Genomic DNA, 19,666 nt, shown 5'->3' with positions numbered 1-19,666 from the left:
TAATAATAATAATAATAATAATAATAATAATAATAATAATTTTAGTAGCAACAGCGCTAATGATATCAGCAGATAATGACATTTCCTCATGCAGGTGACAAACCTCAGTGCAATTAACGGAAAGGGTACTGAATATAGTCAACGAATTTCAAATTTTATTTTGATACAAAGACAGCTACGAACATTCAAGAGTACAACTCTGTGGTAACTCTCTAAATATATTCTCTTTTCCTTCCCTTTATTTTCAAGGGAATACAAATGTTACGAAAATATTTTAGGCCCAAAATATATAGAAATTGATTCATCTGGAGGAATTTTATAAAGTCTAGAATGCTTCAGATGCGTTTATCAGTATGTACCTTAGGGTACAAGTCAGCCTACGAGATGGTATTGGGGGAATAACCTATATTTTATAAAGGTTTTTGACTTTCAGGAGAATATATATAAAATATATATATATATATATATATATATATATATATATATATATATATATATATATATTTATATACATATATATATGTATATATATATATATATATTTATATATATATATATATATATATATATATATATATATATATATACATACATTTATGTTTATAAATATGATAGAAAGGGCGACTGGTTCTGTTCTACTCTCTCAAGGCATATTAACGTCCATATAATGAAAGGCACAGCAAAACGGCGTCTCGAGGAGTGGGCGACTGGCTTTGTTCTACACCTCTTAAAGTATTCTATGTCGATTCTTTAAAAAAAACACAGTAATTAACTGCTCAAGAGAGACTGGGAGACTGGTTTTATTCTATCCCTTCTCAAAGTCCTTCTATGCCCGTGGCATCAGTGACATTAAATAACAGTTCGAGAAGGGCACAGTGACTGGCTTTTTTCTATCCCTCACAGTTGAGCTCGGGGGAGAGACAGGGCGACGGGTTTGGACCTATCCCTGTCAAGTTAGTCTAAAGCCCCGTAAAGCATCTTGCCAAATGCAATTTTTAACTTGAAAAATATAGGACGACTGGTTCTGTCCTATCCCTCGCATTTTAGCCTAAAAATGGGCAAAAAACTATCATTAACTTGAAAAATAAAGGCGACTGGTTCTGACCTACCCTTAACAGTTCAGTCTAAAGCCCTACTTATCATCTGGTTAAAAACCCCCATTAACGTGAAAAACAAGAGCTCCCGAGAGACTTCGGCGAATGGGGCTGCCCTGCTCGCTGGGTACATGTGATTGCAGGCGCTGGTGACGCAGCACTGGGCGCAGGACTCGTAGTTGATGCCGAAGCCCTTGGGCCTACAGCCGTAGTAACAGGTGTTCGTGCATTCCCGCGTCAGCATGATAAGGATCCCATTGACCTCCGTCCTCTCCACCTGCCGGGGGTAAATAAATATAGATGTATAAATATATTAATAAAGATATATAAGTATGTAATTTAATTAGGTCACTGATTAGGTAATTAATTGGTCAATGAATAAATGATGGAAGATTTAAGAAGATAGAATTTATAATTTTTCTGTTTTTGTTTGCAGGATTTTATGAATATTTATATGAACGAATAAATAAATATATAGAGATATGTAAATATATAAAGATATATGAATGTATAAATTGATAACTGAATACATGAACTAATTAAGTAATTAACTGATCAATAAATAAATAATGGAAGATTTAAAAAAAATAGAATTTACAATTTTTCTTTTCCGTTTTTAGGATTTTATAAATGTTCATATATAAATAAATAACTGACAACCCCCTAGAGAAGCCCCTAGAACCGCCCACTCACCCTGCAGAAGATGTCCAAGAACCCACACTCCACCAGGAAGTCATTGCTGACGTTCCTCCCGTTGTGTCTGCCGAGACACGGGTGGTTCATGTCGTATTCCTGTTTCCTGAAGTCTATCTTGCACGAGTAGCAGCTTATGTTACCTCTTTTGACCACGACGGATGGTGCGTGGTCCTCCTCCAGGGGCCTCAGGGCGTGGAGGCTCCTGTGGGAAGTGCTGCCCCCCGAGGATCTGATCGGTGGGAGGTTCAGTGGGTTTCTCGAGGCCGGATTCAGGATCGACACTGCGAGAAGAAGAAGAGTTGGGTGATGTAAACAAAGAGAGGTCGTCGAGATCGACGCTGCGAGAAGAAGAAGAAGGAGAAGAAGGAGGAGAAGAAGAAGACGAAGGAGAAGAAGAAGAAGGGGAAGAAGAAGAAGGAGAAGAAGAAGGAGAAGAAGAAGAAGAAGAAGAAGAGTTGGGTGATGTAAACAAAACGAGTTCGCAGAGAAAGTTTCTTGAAAAATTAGCTGATTTTTAGTTTTCTGTAAAAGAAAACTATTGTGCCGGCTTTGTCTGTTCATCCGCACTTTTTTCTGTCCGCCCTCAGATCTTAAAAACTACTGAGGCTAGAGGGCTGCAAATTGATATGTTGATCGTCCACTCTCCAGTCATCAAACATACCAAATTGCAGCCCTCTAGCCTAAGTAGTTTTTATTTTATTTTATTTATTAAAAGTTAGCCATAATCGTGCTTCTGGCAACGATATAGGCCAGGTCACCACCGGGCCGTCGTTAAAATTTCATGGGCCTCTGTTCATACAGCATTATACCGAGACCACCGAAAGACAGATCTATTTTCGGTGGCCTTGATTATTTACGACGTACAGAAAACCCGATTGCGTCGAAGTAACTGAAGAGGCCGGTACGATTTTCGTTGTCAAAAATGAAGAATTGGCCTAAAAGGAGAGTGGAAGTTGATTAATTTCTTTTCTTGAATTATAGCAAACTTTCCTCTTGAAAGGAAACCCTATATGTAAATCGCCGTTATTAAAATGATAATAATGGTCAATTATTTAAATGATTTTTTACTTATAAAAGAACAATATTGAAAATGCTTTAACCAGCGTCAGTCAGCGATATGAATTATAATCAATAGTTACCAAATAATGAAATTATTTTCAGCTAATTACCGAAAAAGCTATAACCATCTCAATTAGATCATTCAAATAATCAATAATTGCCTTTTCAGAGAATATTTTTCCACATTTTTACTACAAAATCGTAGAAAAATAATTCTCTTATCCTCCCTTGGCAAAAAAAAAATCAATAATCGACAATTACTGAGATAATTCTCCACCTTTTTCTCCTTCTCATCACCTGAAGAGGTGTTGCGGGCAAGAATGGCCTAACAGCCTCGTACCTCGTAATCCCTCATCCCTTTGGGGGGCGATTATTTGCAATTATCGCAATTATCTCGTCCTCCTTTGAAGTCCTTCTCGACGTAGTTATTTTCCTCTGAGGATTCGGAGTAGAAGGCTTAAACTGGAGGCTTTATAAATGATTTTAATATATATATATATATATATATATATATATATATATATATATATATATATATATATATATATATATATACATTTTATTAATATGTTTATATATATATATATATATATATATATATATAAATGTATATAGTATGTACATATATAATCTATTTATATATATATTTATACACACACACACACACACACACACACATATATATATATATATATATATATATATATATATATATATATATATATATATATATATATATATATATATATATATATGACAGTAAGAGTGTGTCTGAAAGAGAGAGAGAGAGAGAGAGAGAGAGAGAGAGAGAGAGAGAGAGAGAGAGAGATCCATTATTCAGAAATTCAGTACATCTTAGATAAATAAAAAAAGCAATGTCAAACTTTGGTTTTCAAACTCTTTTGATAGATGAAAATGGATAGATAGATAGATAGATATAAAATAGATAGATAGAGAGATAGATAAAAAAAAAATCTGAAATTAAGGGAAATTTTACTGACTAAAAACATTTTTCTTGAAAGCTAAACAAATGATTTATCCTGTACCAATATTCTGCCGAAGACACACTGGAACTATTTTCCTTCCAGCATAGACACGAAGACCGGCTATAAAAACGCGTGCGTGCGCGCGGTATGCGCACGAATGTACGCAGACGGAATAAACACGAAATGGAAAATAAGATAAAACAAGTAAAATATGCGGCGAAGTTTCTTCTGCGCAATCGAGTTTTCTGTACAGCCGCTACAGCGTATAATTAATCAAGGCCACCGAAAATGGATCTATCTTTCGGTGGTCTCGGTGTAATGCTGTGTGAGCCGCGGCTCCATGAAACTTTAACCACGGCCAAGTGGTGGCCTGTCCTATATCGTTGCCAGATGCATGATTAAGGCTAACTTTAACCTTAAATAAAGTAAAATTTACTGAGGCTAGAGGGCTGCAATTTGGTATGTTTGATGATTGGAGGATGGGTGATCAACATACCAATTTGCAGCCCTCTAGCCTTAGTAGTTTTTAAGATCTGAGGGCGGATAGAAAAAGTGCGGACAGAAAAAAGTGCGGACAGAAAAATAAAAAAAGTATAAACGGGAAATGGAAATAAAAATAAGAATTATATTTGTTTTATTTTTCCATATATCTGTCAAGATCGAGTTCAATTAACAATACAATTCTCGTCGACAGTAAAGAAATCTTGAATGGTCGCTGTGATTATCATATTTCATCTTTTATTCATCCCTTTTTCACTCTTTTATTTATTTTTTTATCTCCGCCGCTTATGAAAGTCATGGGAGTGGTAATATGGCGCCTCTGGAAGAACTTCCCGTCACGCGAAGTTAAGTGTCCAATCTAGGAGTGTCACCATATCTTTTGGGTCCTGTCCAGAAGTGTCGTTAAATCTTCAGCTATATCTTCGGGGACACTTGACACTTGACACTTTCATTAATGGTCCTTCTTTGTAAGTGCTGGCGTGTTCTTGATAAGTTGTCGTGTTAAGTGCTTCGTATGGATTGCACTTATATATATATTGGTGTTGAAGTTGGTGATATATATATATATATATATATATATATATATATATATATATATATATATATATATATATATATATATATATATATATATATAAATATATACATATATGGAAACGAACACATGGGAACGTGTTTCACAGAAATAAATTTCTGACTCACCCCAGGACCGAACCCCGGTCTTTCGAGCGAGTGCCCGAATGGCTAATGCCCTGGTCTCTCACTGAAAGCCCGGGTTCGGTCCATGTAATGAGTCAGAAATATATATATATATATGTATATATATATATATATATATATATATATATATATATATATATATATACATATATATGTATGTATGTATATATATGTGTGTGTGTGTACGTATGTGTGTATGTATTCTACATACAGCAGTCCCATTAACCTAATTTCTCATCTTCACTTCCTTGTCGAATCAACCAACCCACAAAAAAGAAACCTAATAAAAAAATTAACCTAAATATTTTATGGATAAACCCTAATTGCAAACGCCATGTCTGACTCACGGGTAAGTGGGTTCGAGTCCTAATTACCCCCTTAATCCCCCCTTAATAAATGGGCAATTACCCTTTAACCAGCCTTGATAAATGGGCAATCAAAAGAGTGGTTAGAGCAGTTTACACTGTATCGATGAATACCGCCGCAATTGAACTTCTTATTTTGGGGGAGAAATTATACTTCATCTCTCGAATATGCAGAGGACTGAAGTGAATATCTCTCTTCCTTTGGTCACTGCTTGGATGGGTGGCCACCATTTTGTATGTCGGTCGTTCGCTTGGTAGTGACGTGGGTCACAATGAGGCTTGATAAACCGGCTGAATTTCATGAGATTTTTTAATGATTAATATTTTTCTTTCTTACAGAGAGAGAGAGAGAGAGAGAGAGAGAGAGAGAGAGAGAGAGAGAGAGAGAGAGAGAGAGAGAGATAAATATTCGGATAATCATCGGTATATATTTCAGTTACAAAGAGAGAGAGAGAGAGAGAGAGAGAGAGAGAGAGAGAGGAAAATATATGGATATAATGATCTTCAGTTTGTATTTTACTTACAGACTGAGAGAGAGAGAGAGAGAGAGAGAGAGAGAGAGAGAGAGAGAGAGAGAGAGAGAGAAATTCGGATACAATAATCATCATTTTATATTCAGTTAAAGACTGAGAGGGGAGAGAGAGAGAGAGAGAGAGAGAGAGAGAGAGAGAGAGAGAGAGAGAGAGAGAGAGAGAGGAAAATATATGGATATAATAATCGTCAGTTTGTATTTTACTTACAGACTGAGAGAGAGAGAGAGAGAGAGAGAGAGAGAGAGAGAGAGAGAGAGAGAGAGAGAGAGAGAGAGTTTATACTTTTTTGAATTTGAACTGAAAGCAAAACGTAACAAACAATTGCCTTGGCAAAGCGGCAAAGGAAGGATTAGAGAGAGAGAGAGAGAGAGAGAGAGAGAGAGAGAGAGAGAGAGAGAGAGAGAGAGAGAGAGAGAATACCCAAACGATTGCCTAAGCGTTTTGATTCTGGATAAAAAACACATTTTCTTTTTCAGTATTAGATATTAATACACATGCGTATGAAGATATGTTGATTGCGTATGTATGAATATACGTATGTGTGTTTGTTCTTATTAGTGGGGATGAATCAGTCTCGCTATTTTAGTTTTCAGGTGAGTATGGAATACATGCATATGTATGGAGAGTTGCTATACATTATGCTTATGTATGTATGCATGTTGGAATGAAATTCATGAGTATGTGGCTATGTATGTTTTGAGAATGTATATATATGTATGCATGTTTTGATTTACTTATTGTGGTTTTATGTCTCTATGTTTAATGTTTATCTCTCTCTCTCTCTCTCTCTCTCTCTCTCTCTCTCTCTCTCTCTCTCTCTCTCTCTCTCTCTATATATATATATATATATATATATATATATATATATATATATATATATATTATATATATATTACACATACACATACATGTATATATTTATATGTATACATATATGTAATATATATATAAATATATATAAATAAATACAAAACACTCACATGTAACCGAATAGAAAAAAACATTACCCTTTAACATTTCGTTTCCTAAGAAAACCTCTCCATTGCGTGCAAACGCCAACACGCGCGCACGCGTGCGTTCCAGCCTCGCGTGCGAATGTCGTAAACAACGAGGAACCACGAAAAAAAAAAAAGGGGAGAATTTAATGGGTCTTCCTTTGTGCTGGAGAGGGGTAAATGTCAGTCCGGTTTAGGAGAACGGCGGTATGTATACGTACTGCATGTATGTATACATGCAGTGTACATATGTATGAATTTATATGTAAATATATATATACATATAAGTAAATATATATATATATATATATATATATATATATATATATATATATATATATATATATATATATACATATACATTCACATATATACAAACAGAATACGCATACATCCATTTGTATACATGACCGTACTTCATGCAACTACCAAATTACAAACGCAGGACCTCAACACAAAGCACTCATACCGTAAATTACGATAAATGGAATTGTGCACTTAGGAGCACTTTAGAATACTTTGGACAGTTTGTACAATGATATGCGACGGCGAGAAGCATTTGGGTGGGGTTATTTAGTGCGAAATCTATTTTATATATATATTTTCTTTCACGAAGGTCTAGAGAATAATAATAATAATAATAATAATAATAATAATAATAATAATAATAATAATAATAATAATAATAATAATAATAATTTCGTGATTGCTGTCGTTATCAAAATAATAATAATAATAATAATAATAATAATAATAATAATAATAATAATAATAATAATAATAATAATAATAATAATAATAATAAAAAATTCGTGATTTCTTTCGTTATCAAAATATACATTTATCTATATTTTGATAACGAGAGGAATCACGAATCTGTTATTATTATTATTATTATTATTATTATTATTATTATTATTATTATTATTATTATTATTATTATTATTATTTATCGGGTCTAACATTTCCCTGAGGGTGCATGTGTGAAAATACAGAGAGAGAGAGAGAGAGAGAGAGAGAGAGAGAGAGAGAGAGAGAGAGAGAGAGTAAAGCAAAAACTGAAACAGGTCATGTCCAGAATAATTTGAAGAAGTAAAAAATTAATTTTTTCTTTACAGCGTATAATGCTGTATGAAGCTTTCAGCCACGGCCCATGAAAATCTTAGCCGCGGCCCATGAAACTCAGCCGAGGTCCAGTGGTGGCCTGTGTTGTTGGTACCTATATCGTTGCCCAGACGCACGATTATAGCTAACTTTAACCTGAAATAAAATAAAAACTACTGAGGCTAGAGGGCTGCAATTTGGTATGCTTGATAACTGGAGGGTGGATGACCAACGTACCAATTTGCAGCCCTCTAGCCTCAGTAGTTTTTAAGATCTGAGGACGGACAGAAAAAGTTCGGACAGAAAAAAGCGCGGACGGTCAGACAAAGCCCGCACAATAGTTTTCTTTTTACAGAGAGCAAAAACCGTGCTATTAAACGAGGTGTTTAGCACTGAATCATAAAATGAGCAGCTCTTTCCCAGAACACGACATGGCGATTGCAATTACCCGACGATCGTAAAATAAGAAAAAATGTTAAAAGAAAGACGCACGGAATATTTAATCGGTGCTAAATGGAGACTCTTACAACACAAAGAAAGAGGAAAGGTGTCGTTTGCTAGACTACTACGCAAGTTCTGTATAGCCGTCATCACATTAATAAGAAATAGGTTAAGTGTTCCACTACGCATGCGCAAGCTCTGTTGGATGACGTCACTCTTCATGAGAAATACGACGAGAATTCCAGGTCGCGGATAAGGAACGTCACCAATAAGTAAAAAATGCTTCGGCGCAATCGAGTTTTCTGCAGAGCGTATAATCAAGGTCACCGAGAATAGATCTATCTTTCGGTGGTCTCGTATAATGCTGTATGAGCCGCGGCCCGTGAAACTTTAACCAAGGCCCGGTGGCGGCCTGGCTTATATCGTCGCCAGACGCACGATTATGGCTAACTTTAACCTTGAACAGAATAAAAACCACTGAGGCTAGAGGGCTGCAATTTGGTATGTTTGATGATTGGAGGGTGGATAGTCAACTTAATAATCTGCAGCCCTCTAGCCTCAGTAGTTTTTAATATGAGAGGGCGGACAGAAAAAGTGTGGACAGAAAAAAGTGCGGACGGTCAGACAAAGCCTGCACAATAGTTTTCTCTTACAGAAGACTAAAAATAAGCAACGTTGCTACAGAATAAGAGAAGCTGTCATTAGCAATACTAAATAACGCCTAAATAAGCAAAAAACTGGCGCCAATCTTGGCCAATGTTTTGTTTACGTCGGGGAGCAGAGAGCTCGTCTGATTGGCCTCAGAAACGGCGCTCGATAGGATTATGTCGAAAAAAAAAAAAACACGCCTCTTGTTTTAGTGATTTTGGTCTGTCTGAGAAGATGATGGGAGCCTTTTATTGACTCATTTTGCTCTCTCTCTCTCTCTCTCTCTCTCTCTCTCTCTCTCTCTCTCTCTCTCTCTCTCTCTCTTCGTGATGGGGGGATTTTCTTTAATGGGGACAAGGTCTTCCGAGTTGCCTGCGCTCAAGGTCGGGGTATCTATAAGTCATTGTGTTTATGTTTTGAGCATGCGAGGTGGGTGGTTAATCCCTTAGATCATATGAAGGGGATTTGCTCTGTATGACGAATTTAGGAAGGAAGCAATAATAATAATAATAATAATAATAATAATAATAATAATAATAATAATCATCATCTATAAATGTCATTTTACCTCTCTCTCTCTCTCTCTCTCTCTCTCTCTCTCTCTCTCTCTCTCTCTCTTAATCATATGTGTATGATGAAGAATATAAACCTCTTAATCATATGTGTCTGATGAAGAATATAAATCTCTCTCTCTCTCTCTCTCTCTCTCTCTCTCTCTCTCTCTCTCTCTCTCTCTCTCTCTCTGTCTCTCTCTCTCTTAATTATATATGTATGATAAGAATATAAATCTCTCTGACTCTCTCTCTCTCTGTCTCTCTCTCTCTCTTAATCATATGTGTATGATGAAGAATATAAATCTCTCTCTCTCTCTCTCTCTCTCTCTCTCTCTCTCTCTCTCTCTCTCTTAATCATATGGGTATGAAGAAGAATCTCTCTCTCTCTCTCATATGTGTATGATTAAGAATATAAATCTCTGTCTGTCTGTCTCTCTCTCTCTCTTAATGATATGTATATGATGAAGAGTATAAATAACTCTCTCTCTCTCTCTCTCTCTCTCTAGACACACACACACACATAAACACGTAATTGAGGCACAAATATAGTTCCTTTATATTTCAGCATTTACCTTTATAATCATTCCTACCAATGACTCAGAAATAAACAGGTATTGGCTCCATTCCAAAACATAGCTTTCAGTACATTCCTCCAACCTATCAGTCAGTCAGTCAGTTGCAGTTGCTCTCGCGTGCTTGCGTGCAAGCTTGTTGTTGGTGTGCATGCATGAATAAATAAGGTTACAGAAGGATTACTCTTTCCTATAAAAACTATTTTTTTTTCTTCAGGGAATTTGTTTATTGTTCAGGGATTACCTTGAAAAATTCAGGGCCACGCAGGAAAAGGTATTGGAGAAAGATATCTTATTTAAAATTTTTATTTTTCATTTTTGAGTTAAAAATGTCTTCGGGATGCGACAATCCCCACCTGGTATTATGCAGATGTCATTTGGCATTGGGGTGAGGGTGCGACCCTCACGCCCTCTCTCCCCACCCCGTGGGGTTCTTGACCTTTCGTAGGGGGGGGGGATAGTGTGCTTTTCGTCTTGTGGTACCTGTTACGTGTTAGTATTTCTCTCTCTCTCTCTCTCTCTCTCTCTCTCTCTCTCTCTCTCTCTCTCTCTCTCTCTCTCTCTCTATATATATATATATATATATATATATACATAAATATATTGTATATAGATATATACATATACATCATATACATATATATACATGTAGATATATATATGTACATATATATACATATTTATATATATATATATATATATATATATATATATATATATATCTACATATATATTTATAGTCACATATATATTTCTACCTTCTAAAAACAAAACCACAACAAAAAAAATCTTTTGATATAAAAATTAAAACAATGGATATTAGAGCCCCCCAAAAGCGTTCTTAACTTTGTTAAATGTGACATTCCCCAGACTATAATCCCAAATGAAGGAGAAAATAACTTATAAAAGAGAATCTTGAAGGTTGCTGGGGGGTGGGGGGTAGTGTCTATGTCAGTGATTCTTCAACGGGGGGGGCGCCAGAGGCTTTCTTCCTAGGGGGGCGCAAGCAGGGTTGCCAGATGGTGCCTATTATCTTTTTAATTTGTGACGTCAATTGCAAAATTGCCACAAACGTTATCACTGATTCCACTATGTTTTCTAGTTATTATCTCAAAACGTTTTCATTTCAAATATAGTATAGTGTATACTTATAAAATATTTATCAGCAATGAAAAGGAAATCTGTCATTCATCCATATACTCATATGAATAATGAAGTATAATTGTATACAAACAGACGACATATTGTTTATAGTTTAGGGTAAAAAATTTCAGGGGTAGGGGTGGGCGTGGGATCTATACATAATGCAGAGGGGGGGGGGCGGCGGGGGCGCAAGCCAAAAAAAGATTAAGACCCACTGGTCTATATGAAGCGATCTCTCGCGAAAGCAACTGGTAATTAAGAAAAGGTAATAATTTATATGTGGAGTTACGATGAACAGGGATTCAGGTAATTATTGAGGTAACCCTTTTAATATTATTTCTATTTTATATTTTTGTTTATTTTAGTTGTTCCTTTGTTTTGTGTCTTTGACAATGAGTTTATGTACATGTATACGTATATGTATTACTTGCGTGGCCTGGTTGGCAGCGCTCTGGTCTTTTATTTGAAAGACCTGGGTTCGATCCTGATGTGAGTCAGAAATTAATTTCTATTCCACACGTAATTGTGCGTTGATATTTCAAGTATACGGTATGTATATGTATATATATATATATGTATATGTCTGTGTGTATACAGATATATACATGTTTATACATAAATATATATACATACATTCATATATATATATATATATATATATATATATATATATATATATATATATATATGTGTGTGTGTGTGTGTGTGTGTGTGACATAGACCGGAACACAAAGCATCATACATCTGGCAACATCACAACCGGGAGACATTATTCTCAACCGAAATATGTTATTTCAGGATGAGCGCCATATTTATGATTTTGTGATTGTTAATCGTTAGATGCTACTTTTTTCTCTTCAGGATTTTTTCTCGACAGGAAGAGGAAATAAGGGAATATTGAATTTACTCCGTACGCCTTTTATTTCTGGGAGTTTTGTGTGTGTGTATATATATATATATATATATATATATATATATATATATAAATATATATATATATATATATATATATATATATATATATATATATATATATATATATATATATATTTATATATATCGTCTGCAATTCGTTATAGGCATCGTTCGTTATAAAAGGAGATAATTTAAATGACTGAAACCTAGACGACAAAGTACCGATTCCCCTTCGTGTATCAAGATTGCTAATACATTTCATTAAGAGTCATTGTTAGTTTAAGAATGGATATGTATTTTCACGTTTAAAACAAAAAATTAAAGTTATGTTTGTAGTTTTTTCTTTATTGAAAACCTTTGAATGAGAAAGTTACACGGCATATTAATTCTTCTGCTTCGCTGAGATAACAGCTATTTGATGTCTGTTTAACAATGAAATTATCACTTCGTTACAACAGGTCATTTTTTACCAATAAAACTTTCACCGCGACGTAGAATATAGTTCGTTATATGCCGGATTCCGTAACAAAGAATTCGTTACATTCCTACAATTTTAATTTCATTAATTTGAATTGGGATCGGGGATTTCACTTTCATTCGTTATAAGCCTGAATTCGTTACAAGTCTGTACGTTATAAACGAACTTTTCCGTACCTGTATATCATATACATATACGTATACATATACATATACATATACATATACATATACATATACATATACATATACATGCCAATCAGTTCTTAGCTCCCATAGGGTTAGGTACTAAACCCTCTGATATTATATACATATAATTTTTTTTTTATTTACGTTTTTTAAATATTAGGTCTTTCAGTATGTTTGAATGTTTCTTCAGAGTTTGTTTAAGTTTAAGTTCCAATTTTTAGGCTTTTGTAAGTTTTTTAAGTGAGTCGATTCTTAATTTTTATTCTTTGTATTTTACAGCCCTGACGATGAGACAAGTAGTCTCGAAAATTTGGTCAAATTTATAGGTTGTTACGATGGCTGTTTGCCGTTCTATTCCTGGTAAATCTTCGGCGTTCCAGATGCCCCAATTTCCAGCACACACACACACACACACACACACACACATATGCCACAGATAAACAGACTGATAAATAACTGTAATTTTACACGACGCATCGCACGTACGCAAGATATATTAATCACCTCAGTATCGACACGGTCTTCAAGATCCGAATCACGCAATTTGGACTTTCAAGGAAAAATGAAACTTCCTCAGGGTTGTCGGGGTCAAAAAATACAACTTTTCGATAAGAAGAAGGACAAGAAATTCCGTGTCCTTGAGAAGAAGAAAAGCCGTCGTCTTTCTTTCGTCGGTTCGGGCATATTTGCGGCTGAGTCAATGGATGTCACGGCTTGATAGGCTCGGTTCGTCTCTCTCTCTCTCTCTCTCTCTCTCTCTCTCTCTCTCTCTCTCTCTCTCTCTCTCTCTCTCTCTATATATATATATATATATATATGACTGTGAAATATTTTCTGTTAAAACAGAATTCCATCAAATTTATAAGAGAGCCCATAGAAACGCCAAAGAGTGGAAAATAAAGGCTATATTTCGGAGACCAAACTGTCTCTCTCCTCAGGCAAATACACACACATATATATGTATATATATATGTCATAATTTGTTGAATACAAATGCCCATTTTCCTTAATCATTATCAACTAGGCTTTTTCAAATTTTTACCGTAGCCATCAGCTACAGCCGCGCATGCGCAGACACGCACACACACACACACAATTACGCGTAAAGTCACCTTTCATTCCAACAGACTTCCAGTCATTGTCTGCGTGGTCACGCGCATGCGCTGTACAAGGTTTCATCGTCCGACGGATTTTTCGACCCGTGACGTCATTCGTCACCGACAGGATACAATGAAATGCGAGAATCGTTGAACGGAACGAAAAGGAACGTAAATATTTATTAAGATTTTGTATTTTTTTTATCAGTGAAAAATACTATGAAAAATAATCTTTCAGTATTTATCAGAAAATATCAATATTTCTAAAATAGGTTTTAATGCTTCTATTACCCAAATAACTGGCAAATTATTATTATTATTATTATTATTATTATTATTATTATTATTATTATTATTATTATTATTATTTTAGGGATTCTCTTTTTGTTTTTTGTTCTTCCTTAACTTATTTTTTTATGTTTAATGTTCATTTTTCTGCCGTTCTTTCGGTCAAATTCGCTCTTGAATCGAAAATCTTGCTTTTCAGAGATTACAAAATTTTTTTTTTTAATTCATAATATTTTTTCATGGTCGTTGTCTCGATAATAATAATAATAATAATAATAATAATAATAATAATAATAATAATAATAATAATAATAATTTTTTCATGGGCCTTGTCCCTTGAAATATGAGAATTTAAAAAATTCTTAATAATAATAATAATAATAATAATAATAATAATAATAATAATAATAATAATAATAATAATAATAATAATAATAATAATAATAATATTTTTTCATGGGCCTTGTCCCTTGAAATATGAGAACATAAAAAAATCTTGATAATAATAATAATAATAATAATAATAATAATAATAATAATAATAATAATAATAATAATGTTAACTTTGAATACAGCAGGCACCTTAATATAATAATAATAATAATAATAATAATAATAATAATAATAATAATAATAATAATAATAATAATAATAATAAAAAAATGAACCTTCTGTCCGATAAGAAATTCAAAGCTGTAATCTCCTCAACAAAAGGTTTACCAAAAACAAATTCTAATGTGTCGATTGCATGCCTGTCCAGTAGCCCTGATTATCATTCATAATCTCTGTAGTGAACTTTTTTTTATCCCAGAACTTACTAATGACAGGGACTACTGTCGTTCGTGACAGGTTTAGCAGAATCTCTGACGGAGACAGAGACTCACAGACGCTGTAGACAGACTCTGGGAAAGTCTGCGTTTTCTGTCAATTTCTGTCTTGGTGGAACTGAGTTCTACACTACAGGGTACGGGAGAGTGATTTCTGTAGTGTGGTTTAACCTGAATGTTAACGGCCCTAGAATCTGTTGTATTTGTCGGTGTGATTTAACAGTGAATGTTAATAGCCTGGGGAATCTGTAGTAATATTTAACTGTGAATCTTAATAGCCAGAGGAATCTGTAGCTATTTTCAGTATGATTTAACAGTGAATGTTAATAGCCTGGGGAATCTGTAGTAATATTTAACCGTGAATCTTAATATCCAGAGGAAGCTGTAGTAATTTTCAGCATGATTCAACAGTGAATATTAAAAGCCAAAGGAATCTGTAGTCATATTTAACCGTGAATCTTAATAGACAGAGGAATCTGTAGCCATTTCAGTATGATTTAACCGTGAATTTTAATTTTCAGAGGATTCTGTAGTCATATTTAATCGTGAATCTTAATAGCCAGAGGAATCTGTAGTCATTTTCAACATGATTTAACCTTGAATCTTAATATTCAGAGGATTCTGTAGTCATATTTAATCGTGAATCTTAATAGCCAGAGGAATCTGTAGTCATTTTCAATATGATTTAACAGTGAATCTTAATAGTTAGAGGAATCTGTAGACATATTTAACCGTGAATCTTAATAGTCAGAGGAATCTGTAGTCATATTTAACCGTGAATCTTAATGGCCAAAGGAATCTGTAGCTATTTTCAATATGATTTAACAGTGAATCTTAATAGTCAGAGGAATCTGCAGTCATATATAGCCGTGAATCTTATTAGCCAAAGGATTCTGTAGCAATTTTCAGTATGATTCAACGGTGAATATTAAAAGCCAGAGGAATCTGTAGTCATATTTAACCGTGAATCTTAATAGTCAGAGGAATCTGTAGTCATATTTAGCCGCGAATCTTAATAGCCAGAGGAATCTGTAGTCATATTTAACCGCGAATCTTAATAGTCAGAGGAATCTGTAGTCATATTTAACCGCGAATCTTAATAGTTAGAGGAATCTGTAGTTATATTTAACCGTGAATCTTAATAGTCAGAGGAATCTGTAGTAATTTTTAACCGTGAATCTTAATAGCCAGAGGATATGTAGCCATCTTCAGTATGACTGAACCGTGAATATTAAAAGCCTTGGGAATCCCTAGACATTTTTCTGTCAGTTTGTACAGACTGTTGAAGAATTACCCAGAAAAACCACAAGTCTGTTCTGACACTTCTCCAAGGCTGTGGCACTTTGTAGTCTCGTTTTTTGGGAGGTTAGTCAAATTTTCATCGGCTTTTCCGCAAAAAACACTTGAACACATTCGTCAGCACTTGAGAGAATCACGCGGTGGTTTATCTGGGTTTATCGGTCCCCGGTTCAAGATTTTGCGATAGCAGTTCATTTTTAAAGTCGCCACGCGCTTTCGCTTATCAGTTATTTTCATTATTATTTTTGTATTCGTTTATACCTAAAACAACTTAACAGTTATGTTGGGGTACCTATATTGTAATGGGTCCACCCCACTATATCTGTTTACCATATTACCACACCACAAACGTCGAGGCAGAGTGAATTTGACATTAAGATAAATATAAACAAATAAAAAATGCGCCGAAGTTTCTTCAGCGCAATCGAGCTTTCTGTACAGCGTATAATCAAGGCCATCGAAAATAGATCTATCTTTCGGTAGTCTCGGTATAATGCTGTATGAGCCGCGGCCTATGAAACTTTAACCACGGCCCGGTGGTGGCCTATCCTATATCGTTGTCAGACGCACTTTAACCACGGCCCTGGTCTATATTGTTGGCAGACGCACGATTACGGCTAACTTTAACCTTAAATAAAATAAAAACTACTGAGGCTAGAGGGCTGCAATTTGGTATGTTTGATGATTGTAGGGTGGATGATCAACATACCAATTTGCAGCCCTCTAGCCTCAGTAGTTTTTAAGATCTGAGGGCGGACGGACAGACAAAGCCAGCACAATAGTTTTCTTTTACAGAAAACTAAAAATGATAAAAATTTGCATTCAAATTGACCCACTGTCTGTTCCTGAAGACTAAGACCAGAGCAGGATAAAGTAAAATGAAGGTGAGACAGAATAAAGCCAGTTGCTCGAGAGAGGCAAGAATAAAACAGATATGAGATGGGCAGACCCACTCGCTAAATTTCCATGCTTGAGTCCATATTTCTCAAAGTTCGAGGAGCTGTTTACTTCGTCTCAGTGTGTGAAAATTAGTCGTCAGGTGTTCAGTCTCTCTCTCTCTCTCTCTCTCTCTCTCTCTCTCTCTATATATATATATATATATATATATATATATATAAATATATATATTTATATATAAATATATATATAATTTATATATATGTATATATATATTCATATAGATATTTATAATAATTTCTATATATATGTACATACATAAAAATATATATATATATATATATATATATATATATATATATATATATATATATATATATATATATATATATATATATACGATTGTAAGTGTTACATCAACAGATAATTTAAAAAAGCCTTCAAATGTTTTCTATTATTTAATTAAAAATTTTGTCTATTATACATTCACAAAAATAATAAAAACTTCATAATAAGAAAATAAATAAATAAACGATTTCTACGTTTGCAGATTTTTTTCTTTTTACTCCGCGCAAGCGTGATTTAATGGCGTTCGAAAAAAATCACATTAACAAACAATTTCCATAAAAGCAATAACAATTACATTACTTACACTGGCAGGTTGCAGACCTCACCATGAAGGCAACAACGAGACACTCCAGCCACTTGACGATCATGTCGACTCCCGAGGGAAAACAGTCATCGAAAAACGATCGATATTTCGGCTTTCAATCAGCCTCGATTTATTGATTTCTCGGAAGAAGAAGAAGAAGTCAGTTGTTTACAAACTGGTATAGCTCGTTCTGTCAATTCGATTCTGATCACACGGCTTCTTTTCCTCTTTCTTTCTCTTCGGTTTCTTCATCTAAGTAGATGGTAATTATGATAATCCAATGGAAAAATAATTTAGAATCTTCTAAGCGACTTTCTTTTGTTTTTGTGACGTCACAGACACGCAGAGGGGTCGAGGCTGGCGAAGGGAACGCAACTTCGCGAAGCGGGATTCGGCTCCGAACTGACCCTTCTTCCTTCTCCCCAGTCAATGTGAAGCTCCCCCCCACACCGCCCATTTATCCACTCGATTAAGATTTGGGGGTTGGTCCTGGACCACTGTCCCCCCCTCCTTAATCCTCTCTCGTGTGGGGGAAGGGAGGAGGGGTCCCTAGAGGTGAGGGGGAAAGACTGGAGAGAAGCCATAAGTGGTTGGCATGCCATATTCTACCCTATCATTAGCCACTTACCACTTTAGAAGTCTTTGTTTTGTAAATGGTAGCAAGGATGGCGGAGTGGCGAGCGTAGAAACATAACGTCGCCATCTTTAAACGCCCCGTCGCTTCCGTTCCAGATTCCAACTCTTTCTCCCCATTCCGCGAACCGAGAAGCGTTCCCTACGCGACAGAAAGGAAAGTAGGATTGCGTAATAACCGGAATACGAGACTGCGAGCGAAACAAGCCTCTTAAATTATCCCCGAGGGGCGGAAACTTTTCGTAAACACGCCACCGGTTGCCATGGCAACCCGGAGACGCCCCTTATCTTGGCAAACTCGGGTCTAATTGGATTAACGAAGAGGACGTGACGTTTACCTCGACGATCGGGTTACGCGGAAAGGGAAAGATGATCATGTCCGGATTTATAATTTACTTTTGCGTATGCAAATTAGGGGCGCTCGAATCTAAAAGACGCATCCTACAAGATTATAGGATTGGTAGGAGACGCCGTGACAGTTACTCATAAACAGCACGAGACATCATCATCATAATTACTAAGAGTTTTATTGCGACGGGGAGAGAGAGAGAGAGAGAGAGAGAGAGAGAGAGAGAGAGAGAGAGAGAGAGAGAGAGAGAGAGAGAATCCGTACTGATAACTGCTACGCCATGAGAGAGAGAGAGAGAGAGAGAGAGAGAGAGAATCCGTACTGATAACTGCTACGCCATGAGAGAGAGAGAGAGAGAGAGAGAGAGAGAGAGAATCTGTACCAATAACTGCCACATGAGAGAGAGAGAGAGAGAGAGAGAGAGAGAGAGAGAGAGAGAGAGAATCCGTACTGATAACTGCTACGCCATGAGAGAGAGAGAGAGAGAGAGAGAGAGAGAGAGAATCCGTACTGATAACTGCTACGCCATGAGAGAGAGAGAGAGAGAGAGAGAGAGAGAGAGAGAGAGAGAATCCGTACTGATAACTGCTACGCCATGAGAGAGAGAGAGAGAGAGAGAGAAAGAGAGAGAA

The 19,666-nt window shown here is 35.4% G+C and overlaps 1 protein-coding gene across 1 annotated transcript; it reads right to left on the bottom strand.

Moving 5' to 3' along the window:
• Positions 1–595: 595 nt before the first annotated feature.
• On the bottom strand, positions 596–18,476 carry LOC136830083 (uncharacterized). The gene is made up of 3 exons (XM_067089275.1): positions 18,053–18,476; positions 1,788–2,071; positions 596–1,371 (listed from the first exon to the last, which is right to left on the bottom strand). The coding sequence occupies exons 1-3, from the start codon at positions 18,114–18,116 to the stop codon at positions 1,120–1,122; spliced, it is 600 nt and encodes a 199-aa protein (XP_066945376.1). The 5' UTR covers positions 18,117–18,476; the 3' UTR covers positions 596–1,119.
• Positions 18,477–19,666: the final 1,190 nt, after the last annotated feature.

This window comes from Macrobrachium rosenbergii, chromosome 46 (assembly GCF_040412425.1).
Source record: "Macrobrachium rosenbergii isolate ZJJX-2024 chromosome 46, ASM4041242v1, whole genome shotgun sequence".
In the NCBI taxonomy this organism is placed as follows: Eukaryota; Metazoa; Arthropoda; class Malacostraca; order Decapoda; family Palaemonidae; genus Macrobrachium; species Macrobrachium rosenbergii.
The sequence above is the reverse complement of the archived record's forward strand: the minus strand, read 5'-3'. Positions and strand labels throughout refer to the sequence as shown.

Bases quoted from the DNA above. Each gene is read 5' to 3' on its own strand.
- LOC136830083 (XM_067089275.1), bottom strand. From the start codon at position 18,116: ATGATCGTCAAGTGGCTGGAGTGTCTCGTTGTTGCCTTCATGGTGAGG. The intron at 2,072-18,052 runs GTAAGTAATGTA...TTCTTCTCGCAG, and splicing joins GAGGTCTGCAACCTGCCAGT to TGTCGATCCTGAATCCGGCC. The intron at 1,372-1,787 runs GTGAGTGGGCGG...TACCCCCGGCAG, and splicing joins TCTTGGACATCTTCTGCAGG to GTGGAGAGGACGGAGGTCAA.